General features: G+C 42.5%; 1 protein-coding gene across 1 annotated transcript in view; it reads left to right on the top strand.

The window, feature by feature from the left end:
• The first annotated feature begins 268 nt into the window (after nt 1-268).
• The window catches only part of LOC124789873 (aminopeptidase N-like), a 244,663-nt gene continuing 234,364 nt past the window's right edge, over nt 269-10,567 (top strand). Inside the window, exon 1 of the mRNA XM_047257391.1 lies at nt 269-358. Coding sequence (XP_047113347.1) covers nt 269-358 — 90 coding nt within the window. The remainder of the gene's footprint in view (nt 359-10,567) is intronic.

Below are 10,567 nucleotides of genomic sequence, written 5' to 3'. Positions count from 1 at the left end.
ATTCAACTTTTGTCGACTTCGTGGTGCTGCAATTTTATTGGGCAGTAGGCAGAGCAGCACCATCATTGGATCACATTGATCCCAGCAACATTCAGAAGGGAAGACGGGGCGGTGTGGTTTGTGGAGGGCTTAGACTGGGTCCCTCAGCTAAGTAGCGTCCCGTGCTGGAGCTAGTTAGAGGGGAACAGTGGACGGTGTGACGTCAGGCAGCAATCAGCGGCCGCTTTAAAAAGGCGGCCCCAGCGCGAGGTGACACAGTCAGGGCGCCATGACTGCCACAGGAAGAGGGCCGCGGCCCCCGCTGCTGCTGCTGCTGCTGCTCCTAGCGGGCTGTGCGCTGGTCACTGCTGCCCCCAAGGTAAGACAGCCGTCTCTTGTCCGTAGACTAAGCCGAAAACTGCACGAATACGTGGTGTCCGAGACAACAGACACCACGAATTCATATAGCTCATTTCTCCTCGATGGGCAATGAATCCACAAGCTTCTGTGCGGATGCACTTTAACGTTCGACCTCCAGCGGGAAATCTGAAAATAGCGATCGTGGAGGACATAGAAGGGGGACAGCGGGCAGGTGGCGATAGATGGGAAAGTGAGACGGCCAGGGAGCGTGCTGAGATAGTCCGCTTATTTTCGATAAACGCTGTGAACGGATGGCGCAGCGATTAACGCAAATGCATAGTAAGCAGGAAATGGCGGGTTTGAGTCCCCGTCCGGAACACATTTTCACTCGCCACTGACAAGGGAACCTCCTCATCGCACCCCCCTCAGATTTAGTTATAAGCTGCCACAGTGGATAGGCTTTGAAAAACTGAACACAGATCAATCGAGAAAACAGGAAGAAGTTGTGTGGAACTATGAAAAAAATAAGCAAAATATACAAACTGAGTAGTCCATTTGCAACATAGGCAACATCAAGGACAGTGTGATCTCAGGAGCGCCGTGGTCCAGTGGTTAGCGTGAGCAGCTGCGGAATGGGAGGTCCTTGCTTCAAGTATTCCCTCGGGTGTAAAGTTCAATTTTTTATTTTCAGACATTTATTATCTGTCCGTCCGTCCGTCCGATGCGATCACTTTTTTGGGAGTGATTATCACATCCACAAGAAAACCTAAATCGGGCAAGGTAGAAGAATCTTTTTACCCATTCGCCAAGTGTACAAGTTAGGTGGGTCGACAACGTATTCCTGTCATGTGATGCACATGCCGTCACCCGTGTCGTATAGAATATATTAGACATGTTTTCCTGTGGTGGAATCGGTTGACCTATGACCTTGCGATCAAATGTTTCCGGTTCCCATTGGAGAGGCACGTCCTTTCGTCTACTAATCGCACGGTTTTGCGGTGCGGTCGCAAAACACAGACACTAGACTTATTACAGTGAACAGAGACGTCAATGAACGAACGTACAGATCATAACTTTGCGAAAATAAAATTTTCGCTCGAGGAAAGACTAGAACCAATTACCTCTCGTTCCGCAGCTGCTCACGCTAACCACGGGACCACGGCGTTCTTAATCTCAAACTATCCTTGGTGTTGCGTATGTTGCCCATGGACTACTCAGTTTGTATATTTTGCCTATTATTTCATAGTTCCACACAACTTCTTCCTGTTTTCTCGACTGATCTGTGTTCAGTTTTTCAAGGCCTATTCACTGTGCCAACTTATAACTAAATATGAGGGGGGTGCGATGGGGAGGTTCCCTTGTGAGTACGAAAGTCTTGATGCAGATGATATTATTAGTTCCTTCCCTTTCCCTTCTCCCCCCCCCCCCCCCGTTCAAAATGGTTCAAATGGCTCTGAGCACTATGGGACTTAACTGCTGTGGTCATCAGTCCCCTAGAACTTAGAACTGCTTAAACCTAACTAACCTAAGGACATCACACACATCCATGCCCGAGGCAGGATTCGAACCTGTGACCGTAGCGGTCACGCGGTTCCAGACTGTAGCGCCTAGAAACGCACGGCCACTCCGGCCGGCCCCCCCCCCCCCCCGTTACCCTTTCCCCGAAAACCTTTAGGGCATATCGAGTCATGCTGTTTTCCTAAGGTAACGCTTTCCAGCACAACAGCAACTAAAACACCATCACCGTCGAGGTACGACATTAAAAAGGAGGAAAGTAATGAAGCCGGCCGCGGTGGCCGTGCGGTTTTAGGCGCTCCAGTCCGGAGCCGTGCTGTTGCTACGGTCGCAGGTTCGAATCCTGCCTCGGGCATGGGTGTATGTGATGTCCTTAGGTTAGTTAGGTTTAAGTAGTTCTAAGTTCTAGGGGACTGATGACCACAGCAGTTGAGTCCCATAGTGCTCAGAGCCATTTGAACCATTTGAAAGTAATGAAGTGAAAGCTACATGTTTAGACTTAATGATTCTTAAATTAGTGCAGAATATTCTTCAGATGATGCGGGGACGTTGGATAAAGCTATGAGACTCTCCGTCCTGTTTGTAGCAAACAGACAGTGTATTCCCAGTATTAATTACTTCCTTGGAAGTATTTGACTTAATTTACCTTGAGGAAATAGCTAAAACTTAATCCGAGTATTTTCTAGTTTTCTCCATTTGACTATTCGACTATGCCGTTTGATGTTTCTAGTAACTTCGTAATAGTGTACTATCCCTATCTGTTTCTGATGATTCTAAAAACAGGTGAAGAAACGGCGTATAGCGACTAGTTAAATAAGCAACATCAACTGTCGAAACGAACCAGAAACCTGTAAATCAACGAGAAGAACAGAAAATTAAAACAAAAAGTAGTAGAAGTTTTTACTCATTAATGAAACTGATAAGGCATGATGTTGTGGTCTCAACTCCGAAGTCTGGTTTCATGCGGCTCTCCATGCTACTCCATCCTGTGCAAGCCTCTCCATATCCGAATAATACTGCAATCTACATCCTTATGAGTCTGCTTATTGCACTCATCTCTCGACCGCTCTCTACCATTTTAACTCCCCCCCCCCCCGCCCCCACCACACAAACACACACACGCTTCCCTCCAATGCTTAATTGGTGATGCCTTCATGTCTCAAAATGCGTGGTATCAACGGATCCCTTTTTCTAGTCGGGTTGCGCCTCAAATTTCTTTTCTTTCCACTTATGTTCAGTACGTTCTCGTTAATTACGCCATCCACTGATCTAATATTCAGCACTCTACTGTAGCATCACATTCCAAAAGTTTCTATTCGCTTCTATTCTGAACTGTTTAACGTCCACGTTTCACCATCATACATGGCTACCCTCCGTACAAAAACTTCCAGAAAATACTTCCTAACACTTATATCTATATTCGATGTTAACAAATTTCTGTTCTTCAGAAATGGTTTTCTTTCCATTTCCAGTCTTCACATAATATCCTGTCTCCTTCGGTCATCATCAGTTATTTTACTACCCAAATACCAAAACTCACCTACTGTTTTAAGCGTCTCGTTTCCTAATTTAATTCCAACAGCATCGTCGGGATAGGCTACAACCCTGTTACTCTTCCTTCTCAACCATTGCTTCCCTTTCGTGCCTCTGGAGTCTTATAACTGCCGTTTAGCTTCTGTACAAGTTGCAAATAGCCTTTCACTCCCAGTATTTTACATTCAGAACTTCAAAGCGAAATCCAAACTAATATTCCCCGAGGTCGGCTTCTACTAGTTTCTCTATTCTTCCATAAAGAATTCGTATTAGAATTTTGCAACCATGACTTACTAAACTGATAGTTCGGTAATAGTCAAACCTGTCAGCACAGCCTTTCTGTGGAATTGGAGTTTATATGTAAATGAAAAACAAGTCGAATGAGTCCAGGTAATTTTTTATTTCAGTTAAACCATCTTCGCAGAGAAATATCCTTTGTAACATGGTGGTGATAGCAGCATTCATGAGATCGTACTTTAAACAAGATAGGTACTACTCAACAGCGTAAAATAAACGACTTTAGTTGAAGTCTCTCATTATGAATAAGTTAAAAAGTGATTTGGACTGTTTCCAGATTTGTTTTTGATAATCAGATGCTTCTGTCCCATAAACGCTATGTCTAAAATTGTACATGTTTACCATTAAGGTATGAACCAGTTTCTTATGCGAGGAAACTACGAGGGCATACTGAAAAGTAATGACTCCGAAATTTTTATGTGAAAGTTCTTAAAACATTTTAAATAAAAAATGTCCCACATCTGTGTTCTTCGTGTCTCCATATTTGCAGCTCTATGTGGGTAGAGGGCCCCGATATGTAGCGTGTAACATGGGGGTGCATAAAGTAATTATGTCGGTGTGTGAGAAACAGCGTGCTGTAATCGAGTTTCGAATTCGAAGAGTTCGTCCACACTAGGAGTGCCTTCTCCTTTAGCATGACATTTCCAGACCAAACACGAGCACTGTGACATCTGCAACCATCCGGCGCCTTGTGTTCACTGTCATCGATCATCGTCGACACACTCCCGACTTGGCCCCATCCTATTTCCATGTGTTTCCAAAAGTTAAAGAACATCTTCGAGGACTTCATTTTGATAGTGATAAAGCAACGCAAGCGGCTGTGATGTGGCTCCTTCAACAAAGTCATATATTCTACAGCGACGCTATCAACGAGCTGGTCTCTCGTTGGGAGAAATGAGTTCGTCGCTAGGGCGATCAAATTGAAAAATAAATATGAGAATATGAAAAATAAAGGTGTCGAGTGTTAATAACGTTTGCTTTATTTCAGGAGCTTTAAGAGTTTCCACATAAAAAATTTGTAGGCATTACTTTTCAGCATGCCCTCGTAAAAATGTGCACACGTAAAAGTTTTAAGCGGAATACAACTCAAGAACTGAACATTTAATAACATTCAATGTGATATTATATGGAGAGAGTCATTCCTATAATAATAGTTAACGATCTCTCTTATCTTTAGAAAATAAGGCGGTAAAATCTTACAGCTACCTAAGGCTGATAACACAAGTGAGCCACGTAAATCAAATTCCCAACATTTTCTGTTCGCTTACTTTTACACAATGCGCAAAAACATTTACTCACACTGAAGGTTGTAGTCAGAGATAATCAATTTTTGGTAGAAAGTTGGCTGCCAGTCAATTCCACTACCTTACAATATATGGGAAAGGCAGTATCAGACTTACGACAAATAAGAGTAATTACCTTAGAAATGAATAAATTTGCCTCTTCACTTATTCAGTTGCTACTGCCCTTCTGCCTTACGGATTACAAAATTACACATAATTGGCTAAATTCGTTCAAAATATCATTGAAATTAATGCTTGCACAAATGTGAAATTTTAGTGGTGTAGTTCATCTGATGCTGAAATTACTGTGACTTCCCGATGGTATCTCGGCATTTATTTCAACGCATTTTTGACTTTATACTTCGCAGTTGTAAGACCATATGGAAATATAATATTTCGAGTTGATCCTTTGGTCAGGTTGTTGTAGCACTGTAAGATGTAACTGTGGCTTCTTAGAACAGCTCTTCATATAGTGGTTTTAAATTTAACACCTTTTATTTGACTAATGCAATCAATCCGCGAAACATTCAATGATGTTTGTAGAGAAGGGGAACGGGAAGTGTGAGAAGATACGAGCATTTTGTAGACCAAAAGCAGTTCCTCTAAACCGCAAAACGACGATCCATCCCGCCATCCTTTTGAATATTCACACTACTCGACAAGTTTTGAGCTATCCTAGAGACTGACTGGAGTACTGAATTTACGATCGAGCAAATTTTTTTTAGTCTCGTCAACGTTTAAATTTTGCCAGTATATGGCATAATGCCTGCTTTTTTGTCCGGTTAACTAAACGGTGTAATCTCCGGATTCCGATTAACTACTTGGTACTGAAGAAGAGGAATTTGTTAACATCGAGTATAGATTTAAGTGTCAGGAAGTCGTTTCTGAGAGTATTTGTATGGACTGTAGCCATGTATGGAAATGAAACATGGACGATAAATAGTTTGGACAAGAAGAGAATAGAAGCTTTCGAAATGTGGTGCTACAGAAGAATGCTGAAGATGAGGAGATATTGAATAGAATTGGGGAGAAGAGGAGTTTGTGGCACAACTTGACAAGAAGAAGGGACCAGTTGGTAGGACATGTTCTGAGGCATCAAGGGATCACAAATTTAGCATTGGAGGGCAGCATGGAGGGTAAAAATCGTAGAGGGAGACCAAGAGATGAATACACTAAGCAGATTCAGAAGGATGTATGTTGCAGTAAGTACTGGGAGATGAAGAAGCTTGCACAGGACAGAATTGCATGGAGAGCTGCATCAAACCAGTCTCAGGACTGAAGACCACAACAACAACAACTGCATAGATGTTCTTTTCCCATCCCTTTAACAGCAGCGACTGAGAAAGTTGTTACAGTGCTTAAGATACTAGTCTGGAAGATAGGAGATGAGGTACTGGGGGAAGTAAAGTTGTGAGGATGGGACCTGAGACATGCTTGGGTAGGTCAAGTCGTTGAACAGTTGACCATGAAAGGCAAGATTGTTTTCGGTTTGAGTCCCAGTCCGCCACACAGTTTTAATCTGCCAGGAAGTTTCATACGGGGGTTCTATTCGGAAGGAGCGAGTTCAAATCTCCATTCGGCTAGCATGTTTTCCTTGGAATTCGTCAGTTCTTTAAACAGCAAAGACGTTTCCTTCCCTCATCCTCATTCAGCTCAAGTTGTTGTCCGGCTCTAGCGAAAGAAGGAAAATTAAGGTTTCTCATCCCGTCTACGATAAGAGCGTTATAGACGGAGCTAAAGCTGGGATTGGGTAAGGATGGAGAGGGTAATCGCCCTTGTCCTGTTCAAAGGATCATCCCAGTATTTGCCATAAGCGATTTAGGGAAACCATGACAAACCTGAATCTGAGTAGTCGGACGGTGATTTAAACTGCTGTCCTCCCGAATGCCAGTCCGGGGTCTCACCACTGCTCCACTTAGATCGATTTCGTCCCTAATGACACTGAAGTCGACGACACCTTAAAAATATAACCACCTTCGGTGCACTGTGGCGAAATGTTGCATGTAGTACGAACATCAGTACGGAGTCCAGATGCTCTTAACACTGTGTAACGATGAGGTGCTCAGTAAGAGTGGGTTTTGACGAGTCACCAGGTGCTCTGTATGACGGAAATTCGTATTGTTTAAGTTTAACCGTTCCCGCACATAGCGTGTAAGATTGAGGGCGCGTAGTGATCTTGAAAAATGTCGTTGCTGGGGGAGAAGAGCAACTTTTTCGGAGGCGCCAGACCTAAGCTTATCGCTGTAACGGACGTAAGTCTCGATTTCCTTTAGACATAAGAGGTCTTACTTTCTCTCTCATGAATATACCCAACGCTATGCAACAGCAGCTAATAACCCGTACTGTGAAAGTAATTCATAGCCGGCCGTTGTGACCGAGCGGTGCTACGCGCTTCAGTCCAGAACCGCGCTGCTGCTGCGGTCGCAGGCTCGAATCCTGCCTCGGGCATGGATGTGTGTGATGTCCTTAGGTTAGTTAGGTTTAAGTAGTTCTAAGTCTAGGGGACTGATGACCTCAGATGATAAGTCCCATAGTGCGTAGAGCCATTCGAACCATTTGAAGTCATTCACAGCCTCACGATGCTGACACCAAACACATATATACTCAGAGTCACCAAGCGAACTAGACAGTGTGACTCGTCTGATCACCAAACCTGGTTACTGTCTTCAGTCAGCCAAAATGTCTAATACTTGCTCCAAACGAGTTGTTCCCATTTATGAAAGCGCTTGATGTGGGTGACGTAGTGGGTTTATTTTCGAAGTCTTACGTGATGATAAGGGATGTGTTGTCGTGGCTACAATTTTTATACTACTTAGTCACTACTCACAGTACCCCAACTATTGAGATGCGCTGGTCATTGTTAATATTTCGGTGTTCTCTGTAATTGTGCTGATGCTTTTTTTTCTTCTCTAGATTGATATCAGTCTTAATACATTTCCGCTCTCGGGTGACTGCAGCGTTTTGAGCTGTTGTATAGTCACTGAGGTTCCCGTATCGAAACTTCAAGAATCATTGATAAATATTAAACGTTAACCCATCCTGGACACTCGAAAGCTCAGTACTTTGTGACTAACTGCCACAGCTCCCCAACATTATTGGGATACGCAACAATTCGTCACTAGTGTCCGACATATGGACACATGGCAGAGCTTTAAGATTTTAAGCTTCTTAAGAAGCTATGTAATCATGCGTCCCAAAGTAACATACGAAAACTATTCCTTCGATATTTTTTCTTCTATAATTCCTGTCTATGAGATAAAAGCACACTCTAGCAGAATTCGGTTATTTTCAGCCAAATTTAATAAAGTTCTAGATGGAGTGAAGAGATTCCCGATTGGCAATATTTGGGAGGTGATGTCCACTTCCGGTATTCTCAAGATAACCGACTGAAATTACTCAGAAACCTTCCTTCAAACTGACAAAAATTAAAAATGTATATATGTATGTATGTATGTTTGTGTGTGTGTGTGTGTGTGTGTCGATATTGAATCATAAGGGAATGATAAAGGAAGAAATTACACAGTGACCCTTTACATAGCTGTAAGAGGACGATCACTGGACCTTCGTCAACTCTTCTTCTAGGACAGTCTGTGGCATTTTGCATTTGTTTCCTTTGATGGATCCGTAAGAAGTGTCTTGTTGTAGGACTGGCTAGAAATTCATTCAATTCAAGGAGGTTTTTGTCTTTCGAGAGAACTTCAGCTCACTAATTGTAAATGCAAGGCCATATTGTTTTCAAAGGTGCCTTCTTGGCATCTACATTAAGCGATTTAGCGAAACCATGGAAAAACTAAATCACGATGTTCTCGCACTTCTCGTGGGTTCGGTGCTTTCATCAGTGCACCACATCGTTTTGTTTCCATGTTTGAAGGTACTTCGTGTATATGATGGAGTAATGTGTTCCAGTGCATTTGAAATATATTGTTCCTTAAATATTATCGACGTACCTCAACCGCCAGCGTAGCGAAAGGGAAACATTGGTATACTAGAGTTAAGTGGAAGATTTTATTGTTTATCGACCTTGTTAGTAATGCTACCCGCCTTGGTAGAACGAGAAAGATTCACAGTAGAACGTGGTTTGTTAAATTGTTGCTGATGTTTGCATTACTGCTACAATTTCGATGGCGGCACGTCGGCTATAATGGTTTTTAAATAAGTCTCAAATACGGGAATATTTATCCGTAGACAGGTGGACGTGAGTTCAAGTGGCTTTAGAGTTGTCAGAAGTCGATCATTCCTTCGTAAACGTACCTCATGATTTCTATCTATTCTTGGTTGATTAATTTCATTCCATGGCGTGTTACTCCACAAACTTAACAAACTTTGACAAAGATACCTTCACGTTACTTCGTCTCTTACTCTGTTCATCTTGAGAATGTGAGAACAATGTCTCTTGTGCTCATCTTCTTGGAACTGGATCTTTTATGACAATTCTGTAGAAAACTTTGCGCCAACGTCTGCTGAACTGTTAGCCATACCGAGACTCTAAGGCCAGAACAGTTGGATCCCCCATAGACTACGCCGCCCGAATGCGAGTGGTTTCCAATGTTAAAGATTCTTAAATTCAAAAAATAAATAAAAAAACACAAATTACGTGTTTTCAGTTTGACGCTGTTCAAGCTGCTGGTGTAAAGAAAGCTATTTACATATAAGTTTGAATGATATTTACAAATCAGTTTGAGTAATACTGTATGTCTCACGAAAATTCATACCAGTTTCTGCATTGCTAGAAATTCTGTACTTCACTGTTCTCTCACCAAATGGATACATACCCTCTTGATGGTATTTTAATGTTGTTTCCACAGCACTTTTTTTGCTATGTTTAAACTTATCGACATCCTTGTTAGGTCACCGACTTTTCTCGACAGGTAGGAGATTTTGACTTGAAATTTCCGCATAATTGTTTTGCCACGGTAGAGATATCCCGACCTTTTCCAGCAGCGCAGACACCGCACTTTACTGGGAGCCAAGGCGTCGTTTGTGAGTTAAGTTCCACAGTCCGGAACATTTTTCTTCTGGTTTCTCCTGAATAGATAACCAGACAAATATTCGTTGTTGTAGGACATTCTCTCAGTCGGAGCACAAGGCAAAATACAAGTACAAAACAAAATATCTGTTAGTTATTCTGCTTTCCTTAACGGGCTGCTGACATGTTGTAAACGGATCTTCAGTTATTAAAATACGACTGACAAACTTTTTTCGAAGTGTACAGCTGCCGCTATACCTACGCTCTGCAAACCACAATGAAGTGCATAGTAGAGGATACCACCCAATCTACCACATATTAAGGTTTCTATTCTTTTCACTACTGTATAGAGTGTGAGAAGAATGACTGCTTAAAAGTCTATGCGCACCCTGTAATTAGTCTAACCTGGTTGCTAAGTGAGCGACAGACAAGGAGGTTGTATTACATTCCTTGATTCCTCATTGTAATACTGATTCTCGAGGAGGAGAAAGTTAGTGTTTAACGTCCCGTCGACAACGAGGTCATTAGACACGGAGCACAAGCTTGGATTAGAGAAGGATGGAGAAGGAAATCGACCGTGCCCTTTCAAAGGACCCATCACGGCATTTGATTTAAGCGATTTAGGGAAATCACC

The sequence above is a fragment of the Schistocerca piceifrons genome, chromosome 1, assembly GCF_021461385.2.
Source record: "Schistocerca piceifrons isolate TAMUIC-IGC-003096 chromosome 1, iqSchPice1.1, whole genome shotgun sequence".
Taxonomy (NCBI): Eukaryota; Metazoa; Arthropoda; class Insecta; order Orthoptera; family Acrididae; genus Schistocerca; species Schistocerca piceifrons.
The sequence above is the reverse complement of the archived record's forward strand: the minus strand, read 5'-3'. Positions and strand labels throughout refer to the sequence as shown.